Below are 23,676 nucleotides of genomic sequence, written 5' to 3'. Positions count from 1 at the left end.
GAGGTCCGCGTACCGCAAAAAAAAAAAACAAACAAAAAAAAACTATATCACATGCTCTTCTTGTATCCATTATAGATATACCATGTATTACTTCTTACCTTCTTCAATGCAGTGAAGTGTATCAATGGATTTTTGTAATGTTGATTACAATTCATATGCATATAAGCACGAGTGAAGAACTTATGATTTAGTGTATATAGTATTTAGTTTTTCTAAATATTTGATTCAAAAATATAGAACTGATGATGTCAGGTATTATGTTTTGCAAAATCTGAAGCACTGAACTTAGTGAAAATTCAGGCTGTAGTGGGGGAATTATCCCTTATTTAAAATTTTACTATATGCCTAGAATTTTCATATAAGTAAAAAATAGCTGACATTTGAAAACCTACCATGTGCCAGGGACAAGTTATAGATAGTTATTATTATTCTCACTTCATGAGAAAACTGAAGCACAGAGACGTTAGGTAACTTACCTAAAGCTATACAAACAGTAAGTAGAAAGACTAGGCTCTGAAGCTTCCAATCTTCCCACTCTGTAACAATGCCTCTCAATGATTAGTTTTTCAATGATGATAATAAATTACGATGATGACAGACAAGAGGAGTTGGGGATATTATTGCTTAATTCTTTCCTAAAATTTCAACTCAGAACCATAAGGAACTTCTCTATTTGCATGGTAAATTAAAATTTGAAATTACTAGAAAAACTGGGATTCATTTACAGAATTTCATTTTACTTAAAACTTTTTGGGAAAGTCCTACTATACAAAATTAGGAATGCCACAGGGCAGGTAGATAGAAACAATCTGTGGAATTTGAAGGTATATTTGCACAATACCAATATAGCTCTAGAGTCTAAGGAAAATGCCACTTAGTCTCACATTCCCAAATTAAATATGTATTTATACTTAAGAATGGATATATTCTTTATTTTAATTTCATGATTTCAAAATGATTCAAGTTGAATGAGGCAAGCTTTGTGAATCTCAAAAAAAAAAAGTCTGCCTGAAATGAAATATATACATGATACTTGATACTTCTAGCTTTCAGGGCTTTGAATATAGTTAACAGATTAAAAATCAGAACAAGTCTTTGACGGGAAAAAAAATTTGAAACGATTTTGCAGTGACCAGTATGTTTTCTGGACTGAGTAAAAATCAAACAATTTTCTGAAAAGTGCTCTCTTTCTTTGTAATATGCCATCTGTTGGGTCATACCAATAGGGTCAAACAGGAAAAAATATTTAAAATTCTTTCAAGACGTAACAAAAAGGAATAATTCACCCATCAAATACAAATATACTGTTTTATTCTAAGGGAATATTTCTGTGGTTTCTGCAAGGTGAAAACCAAGTGTTTAAAAAACAAAAAAGAACAGAATAGATAATTTAATGTTTTCTCTTGTTTGATATTTTTTCTCCCCTGGGGGTGGAAAATGTAATTTAACATAATTTTAATAAAATTTAAAAAAGCAAATAACCAGACACACATATCAATGGCTATGCTTATGAGGAATGACCAATAATTAATATTTTCTTTTACGAATTAATTCAGGATCTGGACAACTCTGTGGACTAACATGCAATTGACATCCTGGTACAGCCATTTACCTGGATATTGGCTGTTCTCAATTAAAAGATACAGATTTTTTTTTCTCTCTAGTGTTTTATAATAGTTTATCTACTATGCCATATATTTGTTTTTCTACAGAAGGGGAAATATTAGTGTTTATATAAACCATAAAATTTGTATACCGGGGACTATTACACCTGATGTTTCTGGATAGTTTATTGGCAGACTTATCAGACAATCCAACTGTTTTTCCTCCATATCAAACAAGGTCTGGAAGTAAGAAGTTTTCCAGTCAGAAATGACAAACACAGATGGAATTAATCATACAGAACTGGGGCAGATTTACTTCTTTCACATAGTTCTTGGTAACAAAAACAAAATTTGTTACAGGCAGAGGGACAGAACCATAAGTACACAATGTCAAAAGGCCTACTTTTAAATTTTTATTGTAGTTAAAGAGTTTATTTATTGAAAAAAAAACCAAAAAACAAAAACAACCTGTCACCCCCATCTGAAAAATGGGACATATTGTAAAGTCTTTCAAGGTTAAAGTTTCTAAGAGGCTTTTTAGACTTCTCTCATTTCTATTAAAGGGTCAAATTAACCTCAGCTAATGAAATTCTGTGATTGGCCAATATCATAAACACTTTGATTCAAAATTTTGTGGGGAAGAAACAGAATGGAGATGAAGAAGAAGGATCCATATGCCAAACACACCCAGGACTTGCAATCCTCATAGAACTACTAAAACAGCTAGAGTCTGGAATAATGCTATAAGAAGACCTGCTTGTGGATATGAAAGACAGTCAGTGTCTTTGTATCCTAACCCCAAAATCCTATTTTCAAGTTTCTTAGGGCAACAAGCTCATCTTCCAAATGCTTTATATAGGAATATACTAGGACCTCTTCTACCATAATTCTGATAGCTAAGTAACACTGTGTCTTTGTGGAATCACCCACAGGCTTGCCAGAGTAAGGAGAGAGACTCTTCTTTTTGAAATGACAAGGGCCTCCAGAAACTGGTGCAAAAAACAAAATGATAGGAATTATCTGGGAAACAGGAAGATAAAACAATGGGAGAAAAGCTGCCATTTGGGGATAAAATGAAAACAAAAGGAAAACCCCCATTTTTGTGTACCACAGCTCATGCTGTGAGACAGCAGCAATAAAGGCTGACACCCAGAGAAGTGGGCATTTTAGTGGGTTTTCTACAAACATTTCAAGACACTTGGGGTCTAATGGGCTCCACAGATCTTCTGTGTGCATAATCATTTTGCAGAGTTTCAGCCCCTTGAACTTAATTTACCCACATCCAGACCCACAGCTGAGAAGGCTAGACCCAGAAAGTGAAAGGGACACATTACTGCATGAACAGCAGTGAAGGCCTTTCCCCCTGATTTGAGGGACCCCACGGCAAAAGCACCAGAGGCTTCTATCCTTCACAGAATTGGCTTGGCAGTGAAAATCAAAATCAAGACCACTTCACTCTCTACCTTTTAAAAAAAGTTGAGTATGTTTATTGGGTCTTCAAGTCTGGGTCCCACAGTCCTCATCTGATGCCACTCTTAGCTCTGTACTGATTTCTCCCCTGACTTTTACATAGGGCTTGCCCAAGTAGCCTACTGCAGCCAAGGTTTCACTCCAAAGCTACCTCTCTAAGGTCTAAGGTTACTATGGTAGAGTTTTATACAACAGTTTTCCTTAAAAATATTCCACAATTTGTTATTCCCAAACAAAATAAGATTATGCACCACTCAGAGAAATTGGTTAGTCATTCTGAAGATGTCTAAGAACTATATCACTGCCAAAGAACAACATTTCTTAGTTCATATTCTTTCCTTCAATTTTCATTTGTACATCCACACTGTGGTTCACGAGTCGTCTGTTTTCCATTATCTTATAATCAAGTCAAGAGGACTTGGACTTATAGATCGTTTTCCAAAGCTGGATGCATTCACAGTTTGGTGCATACCAACGTGTATGAAAATAGGAACCCCCACTTCCACTTTAATCTGATAATTCAACATCAGAGTCTTCTGATTTGGCTTTGGCAAGTTCTTCGTGTACCTCCCTCACCATGAGAATACGTGTTAACATGGTGTCCAGGGTCCCAGGGTCTATTGGAAACGTGGAGTACCACATGGGGCTATTTGGAACACAGGAGCGCTCAGGTTGAAGGTAAAACACATCATTCCTCTGCTTCACACTTTCAGAACTATCCACAGGAAAAAAAAAGAAAAAGAAAGAAAATTGGGATCAGAGAGTACAGGAAATATGTAACTACTCTTTAAATGTAACAGCTCTCAACTTTTCCATACTGTGACTAATAAACAATGCACCCACAGAGATAAATACGTTTATAGGCATTTATGCTCCAGGAGCAACCTGTAACTGTATTTTTTCTCCCACACTCAAGAATCACACTGGATTGAAAGTGAGTATAATGTTAATACATGACAAAGTGTAAAATCTTTCAAACTTTAGTACTTAAAACATTACCAGGAGTAACAAATAATTCAACTCACATGTGACACTATGGCTGAGAACCACATATCCTCAGTGCCCAATATCCTGGAATGAATCCCAAGAGCACTCAATACACATTAGCAAAGAACAAACCCAGTGATTATATTTCTTTGAGAAAAAAATGCTTTAGCGTGGATCTTACAACTCTTTAAAGTCATAAAGTTTCTGCAAGGAAAACACCACTCAAAAAATTTCAATTCTTTAAAAATAAATTGTTTTCCTATTTATAGAGGTAGTACTACAACTTTTCCCCTTCTTTTCTATATAAATAAATAAATTCACAGCAGTTTAGATATCACATAAAGTTGAGTGACAGTTGTAAAGATCAAACAATGGCAGTGATTCTTGCTGTACAAGAGATTTTTGGGAAAAAAATTTACCGAGGTAAAGCAATTTGTTTCTTGGTTCAAAATCCAGGCAGATATGAGAATGGGGAAAAAATAAAACTATAAGTAAATCCTTGTTTAGAGTTACAGACCAACTACATTTCTGAAATCTATAGTATTTTAACTATTTTTTGCAGTGTGTTATATCTAGTTCAGAGGAAAATCACTTACCATTTGGACAGGTAAAACTCATAAAGTCGGACTGGGCATCTTAGTGGGTTGTCAGTATTTTCTGCCATCTCCACACCCACTGGAACCTCATCATCTTCGCTTCGTTTCCTCTTGCCAACAGTTAGTTTATCTTGAGACAGGAAATTATAATCAAAGTATTAGAAAAGTCTTTCTTCAAGTCTTAAGACACCCAATGAATGAGCTTTGCTTCTAGTCACTCACTCCCTCTCCCTTCCTTTCACTTACTCACTGGTTCAACATTTATTGAGGACCTATGGAGGCACCAGATTAGTGCTGGGTTAATCAAACAAAGTCCCTGTCCTGTAAAATTTATGTTTCCCTTCTCACCAAAGTGGAGGCAGCATGACAAAAAGCATTGATGCTTGAGAGTACGTCTCAATTCTGAGCCTGACTTTAAGAGATTTTATTAGGCACAGGGTTGTTAAGCCACAGCAAAATAAAGAGAAAAAAGGGTTCCATATGTTCTTCTATAGTAGAGATCAAGACAGAAGTTGATCTCTTTCTGTGAAAATATTTCTCCTGTGGGGCACCCATGTCCACTGGGCATTTGTTTAAGTTTCTTTCATTTGCATAGTATTATGAGAAATGAAATCTTTGTTGGGAAAAGAAATTCTCAGTAAGTTGACCATTTGATAAGGAAAGAGCAAACCCTTTTTCACCAACAGAATTTTGCAGAGGCCAAGGGTTATCAGAAAGAAGCCAGGGTGAGACTTCCCTGGCAGTCCAGTTGTTAAGACTCTGCGCGTTCCAATGCAGGTGGTGCGGGTTTGATCCCTGGTTGAGGAGCTAAGATCCCACGTGCCTTGCAGCAAAAACCCCACCAAAACAAAACAGAAGCAATATTGTAACAAATTCAATAAAGACTTTAAAAATGGTCCACATCAAAAAAAAAATCTTAAAAAAAATAAAAAGGGGGGTTTGTGCCCCAGTCTGGGAAGATTCCACATGCCGCAGAGCGGCTGGGCCCGTGAGCCATGGCCACTGAGCCTGCGCGTCTGGAGCCTGTGCTCCACAACGGGAGAGGCCACAACAGTGAGAGGCTCGGGTACTGAAAAAAAAAAAAAAAAAAGAAAGAAGCCAGGGTGAAGACATGGAAGGTAGGCTGTTTCTTTCCCACTTTCTCCATTCAATTTTCAAGAGAGCATTAGGTGGATCTGAAAACCTGAGGAAAAAGGCTTTCTTCTTTTTTTCTTATAGATACTTTTAACAACTGATCCAGAACCTTCCCCAGCTTCCTGTATTAGTTATGACTTAAACAAAAGTCATCCAGTTTTCCATTTAGAGACTACCTAAATAATTTGCTAGCTGCTCATTCAGAAAAAGAAGCTAAATTTATTACCAATCTGGTAAAGCACCTAATCAGAAAACAGGGAAATGTTGCCTCCTTGCCTCTGTCTCCCTGAATTAACATCAATTAAGAGCATAAAGTGGGCTATATATGAACACAATAAAGGAAAGAGGACATGGACACATGGTGAAAAAGCAAGATAATCTTAGTATTTTCTAAAGTAAAGGAGCAACTGAGAAAAAAGTTAACACAATGATGAACATCACAATTATTCTTTATAGATTTTAGTTTCAGTAATTTAAAATTCTCACATTGAAAACATATACTCCACTCTTTTCCCAAGGAAGTAACAGCTTGATTTGGGGAATTTTAGAACTTACAATTTTCTTCAAAATTAATAAATGTAATTTCTACTTCCATAATAACAACATTAATTTTTTAAACATTAAAAACAAACTGTTACTTAATAGGCTGTTTCTGGAATGCAAGACCATAAACCTTCTAATAAAAAAGTCACTGCTGATATTATTCTACTGTGTATGAAGGCAATATACTCTAGGTCAGGTTTAAGTTCCTTCATATTTTGACGTTAACTAAGATGGAGCACTCTGGTCAAAAAAAAAAAAGTTTTAGAAACAGTAGATTTAAAAGTTAAGCAAGTTCCTTTTAACTAGAAATTGACCTATCTGTTGCCTCTAAATCAGTGATTCCCAACCTTGGCTTTATATTTAAATTCCCTGCCACATTTTAAAATGCAGATTATCTGGGCTATAGACCAATTAAATCAGAATTTCTAATTTAAAAGCCAATAAAACAGGACTTCCCTGTCGGTCCAATGGTTAAGACTCTGTGCTTCCACTGCAGGGGGCACAGGTTTGATCCCTGGTCTGGGAACTAAGATCCTACAAGCCACGCAGCACAGCAAGAAAAAAAAAACCCAATAGAAGTGATTCCTCTAATTTTGAGTTGAGCCTTTAACCTGGCCCTGACAATAAAGAAAAGCATTTAAATGTTAAATGCTTCACTAGACACTCTTCCATGTCTAGAATTTGCAATTACCCTTCTGTAATGTGTCTATTTAATATTAATAAGACTTCAAATAGCAATCTTACAAGAGGGGGACAAGATGGCAGAGTAGGAAGATCCTGGGCTCATCTCCTTCCATGAACACAACAAAATTACAACTACACATAGAGGAACTATCCCTGAGAAAGACCTGAAGACTGGCAGAAAAGATTTTCCACAACTAAGGATGAAAAGAAAATCCTCATTAAGATGGGTAGGAGGGGTGGAGATGGTATCTGGCCAGGATCCATACCTCTGGCGCAGGGATCCACAAGCAGGGAGGAGATCACAACTGTAGAGGTCCTTCTGAGGAGCAAAGGGTCCAAACCCCACTGAGCTCCCCAGCCTCGGGGGAACCATCACCAGAAAGACAAACCCCCATAACAACTGGCTTTGAAAACCAGTGGGACTTATGTCCAGAGGGCTGTAAGAAACAAACTCCACTCTAAAGGGCACATGCAAAAACGCTCTTGCTCCAAGTCCCATTGCAGAGGCAGTGGTTTGAAAAATACCTGGGTCATACGTAAAGGAGATTCATTGACTGATTTTATGGTGTGTGTAGGAGAGTCAGGGATCTTTTGTAATTTTCTCTGGTTATGTAGCCACTGGGCAACACCAGGATTTTTTGTTCACCTTCTACACCTAGCTGGTACAGTGCTGGTGGGCACCATTTATGACTCTCCACATCTCACCCCAGGTCCACCTGTAGATCCACCCCAGTTGGCACTCCTCCAAAGCAACTCCCTACGCTATCATACTCAGCAGATGGCTTCAGCAAGCACTAGAGCCCAAAGCATCCCACCATTCTGCCACTCCCAGCAGGCTCCCTCAGCTGGTACTGGGAGCCCCTCCAAAAGCAGCTCCCACCCTAGGAGATGGCCCCGCACACCAGAGTACCTGCAAGTCACAGCTGGGCATTATAGCCAGCTGTGTCAGGGGCCAGCCCTGCACACTAGCACACCCGCAGCCATCATGGCCCAGCCACAACAGCGGGGTGCATGCAGCCTTGTGCTACTGGACCTCATAGGATACCTTTTACATAAAGCCATGCTTTTAAAAATGGGAGATGTAGCTGATCTATCTAGTACATAGAAACAAACACAGAGAGCTAGGAAAACTGAGGAGACAAAGGAATTGTTCCAAAGGAAAGAACAAGACAAAAACCTCAAAAAAAAAAAAAAAAAAAAAAGAACTAAACAAAACAAAGATAGACAATCTACCAGATAAAGAGTTCAAAATAATGGTCATAAAGATATTAACCGAATTCAGGAGAAGAATGGAAGACCACTGTGAGACCTTCAACGAAGAGATAAAGAAAATAAAAAAGAACCAATCAGAGATAAAGAATACAATGACTGAAATGAAAAAGTCCACTAGAGGGAATCAACAGCAGATTAGATGAAGCAGAAGAATGCATCAGTGACCTGGAAGAAAGAGTGGTAGAAATCACCCCACTGGAACAGCAAAAGGAAAAAAAAACTGAGCATAGCTTACCTCTGGGGACAACATCAAGCATACTAACATTTGCATTACAAGGACTCCAGAAGGAGGAGAGAAAAAGAAACAGAAAACTTATTTGAAGAAAAAAATGACTGAAAACTTGACTAACCTGGAGAAGTCATCCAATTTCAGGAAACAGAGAGTCCCAAACAAGATGAACCCAAAGAAACCCACACCAAGACACATTATAATTAAAATGTCAAAAGTTAAAGATAGAGAATATTTAAAGCAGCAAGAGAAAAACAATTAGTTACATATAGGGGAGCCTGCATAAGACCATCAGCTGGCTTTTCAGCAGAAACTTTACAGGCCAGAAGGGAATGGCATGAGATGTTCAAAATGCTGAAAGGAAAAAATTTACAACCAAGACTACTCTATCTGTCAAGATTATCATTCAGAATTAAAGGAGAAATAAAGTTTCCCAGAGAAGCAGAAACTAAAAGAGTTTATCATTACTAAACTGACCTTACAATAAACGTTCAAGGGACTTCTTTAAACATAAGAAAAGGCCATAACTAGAAATATGAAAATTATGGAAGAAAAAAAATCTCAATGTAAAGGCAAACATATAGTAAAGGTAGTGAATCAACCACCTATGTACCTAGTATGAAGATTAAAAAAGTAGTAAGATCATATAATCTATAATTATTAAAGAATATACAAAATTTTTAAAAAGTAAAGTATGTCAAAAACATAAAAGGTGAGGGGGGAGTAAAAATGTAGTACTTTTAGAATGCACTCAAACTTAAGCAACCATCAACTTAAAATAGACTGCTGTATACATAAGTTGTTATATAACAGCCTTATGATAACAACAAACCAAAACCCAATAATAGATATACACACGAGGGCTTCCCTGGTGGCGCAGTGGTTGAGAATCTGCCTGCCGATGCAGGGGACACGGGTTCGTGCCCCAGTCCGGGAGGATCCCACATGCCACGGAGCAGCTGGGCCCGTGAGCCATGGCCACTGAGCCTGCGCGTCTGGAGCCTGTGCTCCACAACGGGAGAGGACACAACAGTGAGAGGCCCGCGTACCGCAAAAAAAAAAAAGATATACACACGAGAAAGAAAAAAGAATACAAACATAACATTAAAAAGCCATCAAATCGCAAGGGAATAGAGCAAGAGAAAAAGAAACAGACAAGAACAATACAACCAACCAGAAAACAATGAACAAAATGGTAATAAGTACATACCTATCAGTAATTACTTTACATGTAAATAGACTAAATGCTGCAATCTAAAGACACAGGGTGGCTGACTGGATACCAAAGTAAGATCCATATATATGCTGCTGCCTACCAGAGACTCACTTCAGATCTAAAGAAAACACACAGACTAAAAGCAAGGGGATAGAAAAAGATATTCCATGCAAATGGAAACGAAAAGACAGCTGGGGTGGCAATACTCATATGAGACGAAACAGGCTTTAAAACAAAGAGTCAAAGAAGGACACTGCATAATGATAAAGGGATCAGTCCAACAATAAGAAGAAACACTTGTATATATGTATGCATCCTACACAGGAGCACCTAAATATATAAAGCAAATATTAAGAGACATAAAAGGAGAAAGTGACAGTAACACACTAACAGTAGGGGACTTTAACACTCCACTTACATCAATGAACAGATCATCCAAACACAAAATAAATAAGGAAACATTGGCCTTAAATGACACATTTGACCAGATGGACTTAATAAATAGTACATTCCACCCCAAAATAGCATAACATTCTTTTCAAGCACACATGGAACATTCTCCAGGATAGACCACATGTTAGGCTACAAATCTCAATAAGTTTAAGAAAACTGAAATCATATTAAGCACCTTTCCTAACCACAACTGTACCAGACTAGAAATCAACTAAAAGAAAACCACTGGCAAAAACAAATATGTGGAGTCTAAATAACACGCTACTAAACAACCAATGGATCACTGAAGAAATCAAAGAGGAAATCAAAACATACTTTGAGACAAAATCTGTGGGATGCAGCAAAAACAGTTCTAAGAGAGAAATTAATAGCAATATAGGTCTACCTTAGGAAACAAGAAAAATCTCAAATAATCTAACCTTACACCTAAAGGAACTAGAAAAAGAACAACCAAAACCCGAAATTAGCAGAAGGAAGGAAATGATAAAGATCAAAATGAAAATAAATGAAACAGAGACTAAAAAAAAAAAAGAAAAGGGCCTGTCCTTTGAAGAGATAAACAAAATTGACAAACCTTTAGCCAGATTCATCAAGAAAAAAAAAGAGAGGGCCCAAATAAATAAAATGAAAAATGAAACAGAAGTTAGAATTGACACCACAGAAATACAACAGATCATAAGAGATTACTATGAACAACTATACGCCAACAGATTGGACAACCGAGAGGAAATGGATAAATTCCTAGAAACATACTATCTTTCAAGACTAAATCAGGCAAGAAATAGAAAACATGAACAGACCAATTACCAATAATGAAACTGAATCAGTAATCATAAAACTCCCAACAAACAAAAGTCTGGAACCAGATGGCTTTACAGATGAATTCTACCAAACATTTAAAGAAGAGGTAATACCTATCTGTCTCAAGCTATTCCAAAACATAGAAGAGAAAGGAACTCTTCCAAACTCATTCTACAAGGCCAGCATGATACCAAAACCAGACAAAGACACCAAAGAAATAAAATTACAGGCCAATATCACTGATAAACACAAATGCAAAAATCCTCAACAAGATATCAGCAAACTGAATTCAACAATACATTAAAAGGATCGTATACCATGAGCAAGTGGGATTTATCCCAGGGATGCAAGGATAGATCAATATTCACAAATCAACATGATATACCACATTAAGAAAATGAAGGATACAAAGCACAAGATCATCTCAATAGATGCAGAAAAAGCTTTTGAAAAAATTCAACATCCATTTCTGATAAAAACTCTCAACAAAGTGGCTACAGAGGGAATATACCGCAACATAATAAATGTCATGTATGACAAACTCACAGCTAACATCATACTCAATGGTGAAAAGCTGAAACTATTTCCTCTAAGATTGGGAATAAGACAAGGATGTCCACTCTTGCCACTTTCATTCAACATAGTATTAGAAGTCCTAGCCATGGCAATCAGATAAGAAGAGGAAATTTTAAAAATCCAAACTGGAAAGGATGAAGTAAAACCACCACCATCTGCAGATGACATGATACTGTATACAGAATATTCTAAAGACACTACCAAAAAACTATCAGAATAAATAAATTCAGTAAATACATTTTACAGGATACAAAATATGCAGAAATCTCTTGCATTTCTATACACTCATGATGATCTATCAGAAAGAGAAATTAAGAAAATAATTCCATTTACAATTGCATCAAAAATAATAAAATACCTAGGAATAAATTTAACCAAAGAGGTGAAAGACCTGTACTCTAAAAACTGTAAAGGGCTTCCCTGGTGGCGCAGTGGTTGAGAGTCCGCCTGCCGATGCAGGGGACGCGGGTTCGTGCCCCGATCCCGGAAGATCCCACATGCCGCGGAGCGGCTGGGCCCGCGAGCCATGGCCGTGGAGCCTGTGTGTCCGGAGCCTGTGCTCCGCAATGGGAGAGGCCACGGCAGTGAGAGGCCCGCGTACAGCAAAAAAAAAACAAAAAAAAAACTGTAAGACACTGATGAAAGAAATCAAAGACAACACAAATAAATGGAAAGATACACCATGCTCATGGATTGAAAGAATTAATAGTGTTAAAATGTCCATCCTAAAATAACTTACAGATTCAATGCAATGCTATCAAAATACCAGTGGCATTTTTCACAAAAATAGAGCAGATACTCCTAAAATTTATATGGAATCACAGAAGACCCCAAATAGCCAAAGCTATCTTGAGTAAGAAGAACAAAGCTGGAGGTTCACACTCCCTGACTTCAAACTACAGTTGACCCTTAAACAACACAAGTTTGAACAATGTGGATCCACTTATACATGGATTTTTTTCAATAATTAGATACTACAGTACTATACAATCATGGCTGTTTGAATCTGCAGATGTGAAACTGTGGATAAGGAGGGCTGACTGTAAAATTATATGCGGATTTTGGACTGTGAGTAGGGTTGGTGGCCCAACCTACGTATTGTTTAAGGGTCAACTGCATACCACAAAGCCATAGTAATCAAAACAGTATGACAGTGGCACAAAAACAAACACACAGATCAATGGAACAGAATAGCTTGCCCAGACATAAACCCATGCTTATATGGCCAATTAACATATGACAAAGGAAGCAAGAACATACAATGGGGAAAGGACAGACTCTTCAATAAATGGAGTTGAGAAAACTGGACAGCTACATGGAAAAGAATGAAACTGGACCACTTTTTTCACATCATATACAAAATTAAACTCAAAACGGATTAAAGACTTAAACGTTAAGAACTGAAACCATAAAAGTCCTAGAAGAAAACACAGGCAGGAAACTTTGACATCAGTTTTAATAATATTTGTTTGGATCTGTCTCCTCAGGTAAAGACAACCAAAGCAAAAAAAAACCAAATGGGACCATATCAAACTAAAAAGATTTTGCATAGCAAAGGAAACCCTTAACAAAATGAAAAGGCAACCTACTGAATGGGAGAGGATATTTGCAAATTATATATCTGGAAAGGGGTTAATATCCAAAATGTATAAAGAACTCAGAGAACTCAATATCCAAAAAACAAACAAACAAAAGATGCAATTAAAAAATGGGCAGAGGATCTGAATAGCCATTCCCAAAAGGAACATACAGATTGCCAACAGACACACGGAAAGATGCTCCATATCACTAATCATCAGGGAAATACAAGTCAAAACCACAATGAGACAATGCCTCACACTTGTCAGAATGACTGCAATGAAAGGGACAAGAGACATCAAGTGTTGGCGAGGATGTGTAAAAAGGGGAACACTCATGTACTGTTGGTGGGAATGTAAACTGGTGCAGCCACTGTAAAAAACAGTATGGAGCTTCCTCAAAAATTAAACATAGAACTACCATATGATCCAGCAATTCCGCTTCTTGGTATTTTTTACCCAAAGAAAACAAAAACACTAATTTAAAAAGATATGTATGCACCCCTATGTCCACTGCAGCATTATTGATAATAGCCAAAATATGGAAGTATCCATCAAAAGAATGGATTAATTCACTCAGCTATAAAAAAGAATGAAATCTTGCCATTTGTGACAACATAGAGGGTGTTATGCTAAGTGAAATAAGTCAGTGAGAAAAAGAAAAATACTGTATGATTTCACCTATATGTAGAATATAAAGAATAAAACAAATGAACAAACAAAACAGAAACAGACTCACAGCTACAGAGAATAAATTGGTGGTTGCCAGAGGGAAGAGGGGTGGGGGATGGGCAAAACAGGTGAAGGGGATTAAGAGGAACAAACTTCCAGTTATAAGATAAGGCACAAGGAGGTAACATACAGCATAAGGAATATGGCCAATAATACTGGAATAACTTTGTACGGAGACAGATAGTTACTAGACTTATCATGGTGATCATTTCATAATGTATTTAAATGTCAAGTCTCTATGTTGCACACCTGGAACTAACATAATATTGTACATCAACTATACTTCAATTAAAAAAAAGAATGAAAGAAAGAAATCTTAAAAACTGCACCACACACCTGGTTCTGTCTCCTGCTTTTGTGAAGGTGGGAAGAACCTCAGATATGTCATCTTGGTACTGTACTTCAGAGTCCTGGTCCGTCTCATCACATGGGCAAAGGAAAGCTTCAAGTGCTCAGTAACATTCTTTAGTTGAAAGTATTTGGTATTGAAGAAAAGGAGGGTGTTCAAGAGGACGATTGGTGAGTAAGCGCCCAGTTGTTTGCACTCCCACAAATGCTCTTCTTCAATGCGAGAGAACATGTAACCTAAACAGAAGAAAGGGGAAAAAGAAACAGTACTAAGCTCCTGCTAAATGGGACTAAGTAATTTCTCTAATCCTCAGACAGGAAGATACTAAGGAAAAGACTGTTCCTCTCTTCCTCCCTCTTCCTCATACAGAAAAATAGAAAAAGCACTGTAAAGAAAAGGGCAGATGATTCCACTGAAGCAGACATTGTGAGCACTCCCCTGAAACAGTTTTAATCTATTGTTATTTTAGACCAGGGGTTGGTAAACTTTTTCTGTGAAGAGCCAGATGGTAAACATATTATAAGCACTGTGGGCCATGAGGGATTTGAAAACAACTTTGTTGTTGTAAAAGATAAGGAAGTGTAGACAATACATAAACAAATAGGTGTGGCTATTTGTAAAATTTATTTATAGAAACAAATTTGAATTTCATTCAATTTTCACATGCCACAAAATATTTTTCATTCGTTTCCCAACTATTTAGAAATGTAAAAAATATTTTTAGCTCATGTACTATACAGAAACAGGCAGCAGGCCTGATCTGGCCCATGAACTGCAGTTTGCAGACTCCTGTTTGAGATCATTCTATTTACTGTTAACTGGTTCAGTTTTATTTGTCTAATATCTTTAGAGGGCAGATAGCTCCCTCTCTCCCTTCTATCTCTTCTTATTTTAAATTTATATTAAGAACAATTCCTTCACGATAACTTATCTGGATTTTTCTTGAAAAGCAGAGGTCAGAAAAATTAAAATAAGTATACTTTTAAATGCACCTTCCTCATGATACCCCTTAAACACAGGTCTTTCCTAACGTTCTCTCCCCAATCCTCTTTGTTGCTGCTTCTGCATTCTATTCCTGGAAGACTATCCATGAACACAGATTTATTACTTGCAAATCTATGTCTCTAGCCCCCTCTTTGAATGCTAAATGCATCATGCCACCACATTGCTCATAATGCTTCAAAGGTGCCCTGTAGCCCAACAGAAAGGGCACACATTTCTGGGCATCACATTCAACCTCTCCATTCATAGCCAAGGAGCATGAGACCAGGAGTGAATTAGGGACTTGTCCAAAGACATATGGTCACAGACAATTCAAGGATGAAGACTTAACTCTCTTTAACAACCAGTTCAGGGTACTTTTTATAAACTACTGAAAAAGGTCCACTGCTAACAGAGTCTAAAAGTAGCATATGTGCCAGCTACTGATACCATGTACAACTTTACCAAAACTACCAGATCAAAAATGGTTTCTAAAAAGTAAATGTAACCTTCAGTTGTTTCTTATATTCAATAGTTAGTATCTATTCATGTACTGTATGGAAGGTATAGTTTTACTAAAATAATTGATAATAAACCAAAGACTTTCTCCTCAAAAGTCCAAATATGTTATAAATGAAGACAAATATAAAATGAACAATTTATAAAAAGAATCACAAAACAAGCAATTTAAGAAGGCGTATCATGAAAAGAATCAAAATATAATCATCCTACCATTAGGAAGTATTGTAGGTTCCCATATTTTCAAGAGTTTGGTAAGTTCAATCATAAATCTGGAATAGGGCTCAGTAAAAATGTTATCTATTCTACCATTTTCAAACAGGTACTACAAGAGAAAAAAATGGAAACATATACGTTGATACAAAAAAACCCACAAGTTTTTAAAAATAATATTTTTAGGAATATAGTTTACCCTTAGTTTTTGTCCTTATAATACTGTGAACCATTTTAAGGATACAGTTAAAACACCAGAATTTAAGCTAAAGATCCTTTTCACATGAATTAACATTATCTTGGGCACTGAGCTTGTAAACTAAAGTTTTCTATTTCCTTTTAAAAACATGAATGGTATAAAATATTTATAATAAGTTAAGTACCTTTTAGTTAGTTAATAAAACTGATATACTAAAAATTGGTCCTAATTCAAATTTCTCAAATCATTTTTCTAATTCTCAGTGTCTGAGGTGTGCTCTTAGCAGTTTCTGTTTGTTTTTTAGCCTAGTTATAAGATGACTTCCTGCAAATAATATAGTTATCTAGTGTCAGATAACCTGAGGCTATCCAAAATTTAAAACTATTTATTTGGAAGCTTCTAACCACAGCTCTCAACTAACTCTCTGCCTCACAATCCAGCCTTCAAAAAGTTCAAGTCTAATTATACGACTTAAAAGTATGCTAATTATAACCATCAAGAATCATATCACATGGCCTTCCCTGGTGGCACAGTGGTTAAGAATCCACCTGCCAATGCAGGGGACATGGGTTCAAGCCCTGGTCCGGGAAGATCCCACATGCTGCGGAGCAACTAAGCCCGTGTGCCGCAACTACTGAGCCTGTGAGTCACAACTACTGAGTCCATGTGCCTAAAGCCTGTGCTCCGCAACGAGAAGCCACCACAATGAGAAGCCCATGCACCGCAATGAAGACTAGTCCCCACTCACCACAACTAGAGAAAGCCCGCACACAGCAACAAAAAAAAGACCCAATGCAACCCCCCCCCCAAAAAAAAGAATCACATCACAGAATGGGAAACACGCAACAGCTTGAGTAAATTACTGTTAAATATTTTGACGGTGCAGGTCAGGTCAGATTCAACCACTTCAGAGAAATACAATGAACAGAACAAGAGAATAACACAAAGTAGCATAATTATATGCTAAAAATCTTTCAGTGTTTTTTTTTTGTGTGTGTGTGGTACACGGGTCTCTCACGGTTGTGGCCTCTCCCGTTGCGGAGCACAGGCTCCGGACGTGCAGGCTCAGTGGCCATGGCTCACGGGCCCAGCCGCTCCGTGGCATGTGGGATCTTCCCAGACCGGGGCATGAACCCGTGTCCCCTGCATCGGCAGGCGGACTCTCAACCACTGTGCCACCAGGGAAGCCCCTAGTGTTTTTAAGATCGGGTATTTTAAACTTATTTATCTATGGCTATCTTGGTTTCCTGCTTTTTGATCTATGTATGACTTGTAGTAAATTTTTATTTCCACTTAAATTTATTCCGGCTAATAAAAATTACACACCATTTCAACATGCATTTTTATAGGCCTCTTCAAAGGCAATTTATGATCGTATTGCCAGATTACAGTTTTGTTGTTGAAAAGTATTCTTCATTTTCTTCTTTATTTTAATAAAGTTATTTTCACAACTTAAAAATATTATATCCTCATTATGGAAAGAGTTTAAAATACAGAAAAGGTGGAAGAAAGATACACTCAAACTCACTACACAAACGCAACTACTGTTAACAGTCAGGAGTTATTTCAATCTTAAAAAAAATTTCCTTTATGAATACACAGAATTGAGTTTTGTACATTTACTCAAATATGAGTACCTATAAAATACATGGGTTTAAAAAAAATCACTTCCCCCTTAGATCAGAAACAAGATAAAAATGCCACTTCTACTGAACATTGTACAGGAAAATCCTAGCCAGAGTAATCAGGCGAGAAAGAGAAATAAAAAGTACTGAAATAGGAAAGGAAGAAGGAAAACCATCTCTATATGCAGTGACATAAACCTATATATAGAAAATTCTAAAGAGTCTATAAAAAAAACTAGTTATTAGAGCTAGTAAATGAACTTAGTAAAGCTGCAGAGTAATAAGCAACACAAAATCAGTTGTAATAAACTATCCAAAGAGAAAATTAAGAAAATTCCATTTACGACAGCATCAGATAGAATAAAATACTTAAGAATAAATTTAACAAAAGAGGTATGTGATTTACACACTTAAAACTACATAAAACTGCTGAAATTAAAGAACACCTAGGAAAAACATCTTGTACTCATGGATCTAAAGACAAAATTGTTCAAACAGCAATATTCCCCAAAGCAATCTATAGATTCAATACAATCCTATCAAAATCCCAATGGTTTAGTTTTTATTTTTTGAAGAAATGGAAAAGTTGATCCTAAAATTGATATGAAATTGCAAGGAACCTCGATAGCCAAAAGAATCTTGAGGAATCACATTTCCCAATTTCAAAACTTACTACAAACCTACAGTAATCAAAATAGTGAGTACTGCCATAAGAATAGCCATAAACCAATGTATTAAAAACTGAGAGTCCAAAATAAACACATGCATATTTAGTCAAACGATTTTTGACAAGGATGTCTCCTGTTACCTATGTCAAATCACCTATGTCACTTCTTTTGTGAACTGCTATTTATGCCTTTTTTGTGCATTTACCAATAAAATGCACCAACCTCAATTTCTCTTATTCTAACAGTCTCAGTTTAACTTATAAAAGGCTTATATGACCAAGACTTTTAAATCAGGGTCAGTAGTTCATTAAGAAGAGAGTATACGAGCAATATCAAACAAACAATATACACTATAATTTTTCACCTTAATTCACAAGTTCTATCAGAATTATTAAAAATGCAATAGATTTCGTAACAATTAACTGAATTTCATACCTGCTGAATTCCAAGGCACAAGTATAAGATACTGTCTGGATCATACTTTTCACCATTTGGTCTCCGCACTTCTTGAATAAACTGGCATAAGCCTAAACTCAACTCAGCAAAAGTGCAGGACAGAATATCTTCCTTCAGCTTGATAGAGCGGACTGTGGAAAGGTAGAAAACATCTGAAATACTAACTTATAGAAAAATAATAACATTACTCAATTCACTGAATAAACACTGATTACACTGCCCCAGGTATTGTGGTGTACACTGGTGAATACATGGATTAAAGACAGATCCTGATCTCAAGGCTTTTTTAGGTAAAGAAATAAAGACAATGAAGTATATATGACGTAATAGGGTGCTATGACAGGGGTTTTATCTAAATAAAATTCTATGAAAAAAATAAGGGCCATCTAATAGACAGGGAAGGGTCATGTTAGATTCTGGGGGATGTGAAAGGCGGAGAAGAATTAAACAAGTGGATAAAGAATTCCAATTTGAGGATATAAAAAGATTTCCCGAAGTATACTCCACAAAATACTAATCATGTGAGAGCTCAAGAAAACTGGGTTTCTAAGATCTGATAAATTTGGAAAACAGCAGTATGTTATACCTGCCTCTAAAGAATTCACAATGTTTTTTTAACATATTAAAGGCTCTGGAGATATCTGCAAAAAAGAATGCTGTTTAACTTTCTTTAAAGTCATATTTATTTGAATAAGGAACACTTCAAATAACATATAACTTCATGCCCTTGAAAATGCCAGAAAATATAGTATGTGCTCAGCCACAAAAGTGAAAAGGTTCAGGGGACTCAGGTGAACAGCAGAAAAGAAAAGAGGGCAGATGGGGGCAGATCATGGTAAGCCTCATATATTACATTAAGAGTTTGAAGACAACTAAGAACTGAATTAGTTTTAGGCAGGAGAGTTATCTAATTTGACTTGTAGAGATCTTACTTCAACAGACTGGTCCACACTGTGGGATGAGTTGAAACACTCTTTCTAGTTATTGCTTTTCTGCATTTAGAAAACACTGCATGTCTCCAAAGATACACTTGAGCTCCCCTGAGTTGGTTTTGCAAATTGAAATAGGTGATTCATGAGGGCAAGGACCATGTCTTATCTTTTCACCTGAGTGCCTACAACCATGCCTGATACATAACAGGTATATTCAGTAAGTATTTTTTTGGATGAATGAGTAGCTGAAATGAGTAGGCATCCCCTGTGGCTATTGCATTTAGGCTTGGTGGTCTAATACAATATTACTTCTCCATTTTCACTACCCCTCCTTTTTTCTTTCTTTTTTAAATTTTTATTTTTTTAAATTGAAGTACAGTTGACTTACATATCCACTGTTTCGTTTGTTTATTTTTTGGCCACGCTGTGCAGCATGCAGGATCTTAGTTCCCCAATAGGGGACTGAACCTGTGCCCCCTGCTTTGGGAGAACGGAGTCTTAACTACTGGACCACCAAGGAAGTCCCTACCCTTCCTTCTTTCTTAAAAATGTTGTGGCTCAAACTGGAAGGTGAAAGGCATAGTAAACCCCCATAACAGGAGTATATTTATATCACTTTGGAGCAGAGAGATTATACTTGATCTGTGGGAACTCAATGAGTCAGTCACAGACCACAGCAGCAACTAACTGCTCCAATAATGAGGGTAGACTGAGGCAAAGCCAAGAGTGCATGCAATCACCCAGGTATTAGAGAGAAGGTATAGCTGGAAAGGGACAAAAAAATCTAGTTACAAGGACATACTCATTCATTCCTGCCCCATCTCATCCCACAAAGATTGTATAAGTATCTTATATACAACACAGATAATAAAAAGGCAAAATACAAACTGAAAACAAAGTTTAGAATAGAACAACCAGGGAAAAAAGAAAGCTAATGATTAGGGTTCTAAAATTATACAGTGTTGCTCTGTTTGAACTGTTTATTGGGTTCCAAAGTTCTTGGCACCAAAAATGAAACCTGCAAACATGGTCAATCATATACAGCTCCTTGATAGGAAAAATTCCTACAGTAACAGCAAGGCTTTTCCAGGTATTCTTCTTAACAACAACAACAACAACAAAGTGTTACACTGGGTTCCACACTGGTTATTCTACAAATATAGGGCTCAAGAAGACAGATTTGAGTTACTTGCATAGTGTTAGAAAAAGAAACAAAATTCCTTATATTTGCATAAGAAACTCATGATCAGAAGATACAACCTTACCTTTATAACAAGCTCTTTAAAATTGGGAGTAGATATTAATTTCTCTTTTTAAACATAAACTTCAAATTTTAAATAATTTTAAATATTCCATTTACAAATTTAAAATCAACAATAATATTACAAGCAATTCAGATCACAAGGAGAGAAGTTTTACCTCTACAGCCTGGCTCTGAAGATTCTTGAGAGAGTGCATGGTCTTGAGCACTTCCTAAAGGGTCAGAACACGGGCTAGATGAGGCATGTTCAACTCCTGACAAAGAAAGAAAAATTAATGAGAATAAATAAAGATGGGGAAAAAAATTAAGTAAAGCCAAAATCAAAGTTTTATGGGATTTCTGACCTACTATTTATCCCTTTTGAGTAGAGTTATAACTTTATCTGTATTCCTCCCACCCCCTAAATCGAGACACAAATTCATGCCATGTATTTACCACATTTCAGATCCCCCTGCTCTTCCTTGGCATTTTTCCACTGAACCCAGTTCTTCCAGGCATTTACCCCATACATGTATTTCAGCGTCATCCCAGACACTGAGCACCCTTGAAAGGCTCCTTGAATAAGACTCCTGGGCTCCACAGACACTATAGACTTCTTCCGTCCCTGTAAGAATTCCAAAAATTTACAGAATATAAAATTTAGTTTCAGAGCTTTAACAATCGGGATTCTCAAAGACAGAATGGGCATAAATTTACAGAAAATGCAATTTAGTATTAGATCCCAAAGATTCAGAGTTCTTAGAGCTAGAAAGAGCTTTAGAAGTCATCTAATCCAATCCATATGAGAAAAGAAAAAAAGAGAAAATGGAAGTGTAGAAGGTAATATTTTAATAATCACTAACATTTGAATATTTACTATGTTCTGGATGCTGGACCCACCCAATGAGGTATGAATAATAGTTATTACCACTCAGGTCTATTTAATGGAACGTACGAATAGATGGCTCTAAAAGAAGCCTTAATAAATTCTCTAACTACAATGGAATTCAGCCAGAAATCGGTAATGAAATAATGTTAGAAAAATCCTTAAAACTTAGAAATTAAAAAACACATGTTAAGAAACCACAAATACAATTAGAGAATATTTTGAACTTAAGTAAAAATGAAAACAAAACGTATCAAACTTTATGTAATAGTGCTAAAGCAGTGCTTATAAGGGCATTTACAGTATTAAAATGCTTCTATGAGAAGTGAAGGAAGTCTAAAATCAATAATCTAGCCTCTCTGTTAAGAAACTAGAAGAAAGGCTTCATTAAAACCCAAAGTAAGGAAATAATCAAAATAAGAGCAAAAATCAAAATAAATAAATAAATAAAGGAAAAATCAATAAAATGAAGAGCTGGTACTTTTAGAAGGTTAAAAAAACCTGATAATTCTCTAGCTAGAATGATCAGGGATAAAAGAAAAAAGACACAAATTATCAACACCTGACCCCACACATATAAAAAGAATAATAAGAGAAAACTGTGAACATCATTATGACAATAAACTAGACAGCTTAGATAAATTGAACAAATTTCTTGAAAGACACAAACTAACAAAGCTTGCTCTAGAAGAAATAGATAACCTAAGTAGCTAGAGAAATTCAATTCATATTTTAAAACTTTCCCATAAGAAATAATCCAGACCCAGATGGCTTCACTGTTGAAGTCTACCCAAGAATTAAAGTAATTATATAAACTGTATTTCAGAAAATAGAAGAGGAGGAACACTAACTCACTTACGTTACTATTATCCTGACAGCAAGACCAGATAAAGTCATCACTAGAAAACAGATCAATAGCTCTTTTAAACTGAGACACTTAAAACCTTAACAAATATTAGCAAACTGAATCCAGCAACATATAGAAGAATAAAAACATCAAAAGAAAGTAGTGCTCATCCCATAAATGAAAGGTTAGTTTATAATTTAAAAAATTAATGTATTTCACCACTTTAAAAGACTCAGAAAAGAAAAACCAGATGATCATCTCAAGAGATCACCTGACAAAGTTCAAAACACAATCAAAAACACTCTGAGCAATTAGAAATAGAAGAGAACTTCCTGAACTTGTAGAGGTCATCTATGAGAAACATATAGGTAACATCATACTCAATATTGTAAGGCTGAATACTTCCCTAAAATTGGGAAGAGGCATGAAGGTCTGCACTCATTACTTATATTAAACATTGTACTAAAGATCCTTGTTAATGCAAAAAATCAAAAAAAGAAAAAAAGTGCACTAAGATTGTAAAGGAAAAAGTGAAACTGCCTTCACTTACAGATAATATGATTGTGTAGGCAGAAAATCCTAAGGATTTCAGTTGAGCAAAATCACCATATATAAAATCAAGATACAAAACCATCTCTATTTCTATGTCAATGAAGAACACTAGAAAAGGAAATTTTAAAATAATGCTATTCACAACAGGATCAAAAATATATTAAAATACTTATTAGATAAATCTGACAAAGTATAAGACTTGTAAAATGAAAAATACAAAACACTGTTGGGAGAAATTAAGATAACCTGAATAAAGGTGAAAGATACCATCTTTATGGATTGGATGGCTCAAAGTTGCTAGGATGTCAATTCTCTGCAAATTGATCCATGGATTA

The 23,676-nt window shown here is 36.2% G+C and overlaps 1 protein-coding gene across 7 annotated transcripts in view; it reads right to left on the bottom strand.

Moving 5' to 3' along the window:
* Positions 1 to 3,569: 3,569 nt before the first annotated feature.
* ZMYM4 (zinc finger MYM-type containing 4) overlaps positions 3,570 to 23,676 on the bottom strand; it is a gene marked incomplete at its 5' end in the record, with an annotated part of 178,324 nt that continues 158,217 nt past the window's right edge. For all 7 annotated transcript variants that reach the window (XM_079696801.1, XM_079696804.1, XM_079696802.1 and 4 more), the window contains 7 exons: positions 3,570 to 3,789; positions 4,658 to 4,787; positions 14,211 to 14,459; positions 15,937 to 16,048; positions 18,864 to 19,015; positions 21,236 to 21,331; positions 21,513 to 21,681. In XM_079696801.1, the coding sequence (XP_079552927.1) occupies positions 3,582 to 3,789; positions 4,658 to 4,787; positions 14,211 to 14,459; positions 15,937 to 16,048; positions 18,864 to 19,015; positions 21,236 to 21,331; positions 21,513 to 21,681 (1,116 nt within the window). In that variant the 3' untranslated portion in view covers positions 3,570 to 3,581. The remainder of the gene's footprint in view (positions 3,790 to 4,657; positions 4,788 to 14,210; positions 14,460 to 15,936; positions 16,049 to 18,863; positions 19,016 to 21,235; positions 21,332 to 21,512; positions 21,682 to 23,676) is intronic.

Source organism: Hyperoodon ampullatus (assembly GCF_949752795.1).
Source record: "Hyperoodon ampullatus genome assembly, chromosome: 2".
Taxonomy (NCBI): Eukaryota; Metazoa; Chordata; class Mammalia; order Artiodactyla; family Ziphiidae; genus Hyperoodon; species Hyperoodon ampullatus.
The sequence above is the reverse complement of the archived record's forward strand: the minus strand, read 5'-3'. Positions and strand labels throughout refer to the sequence as shown.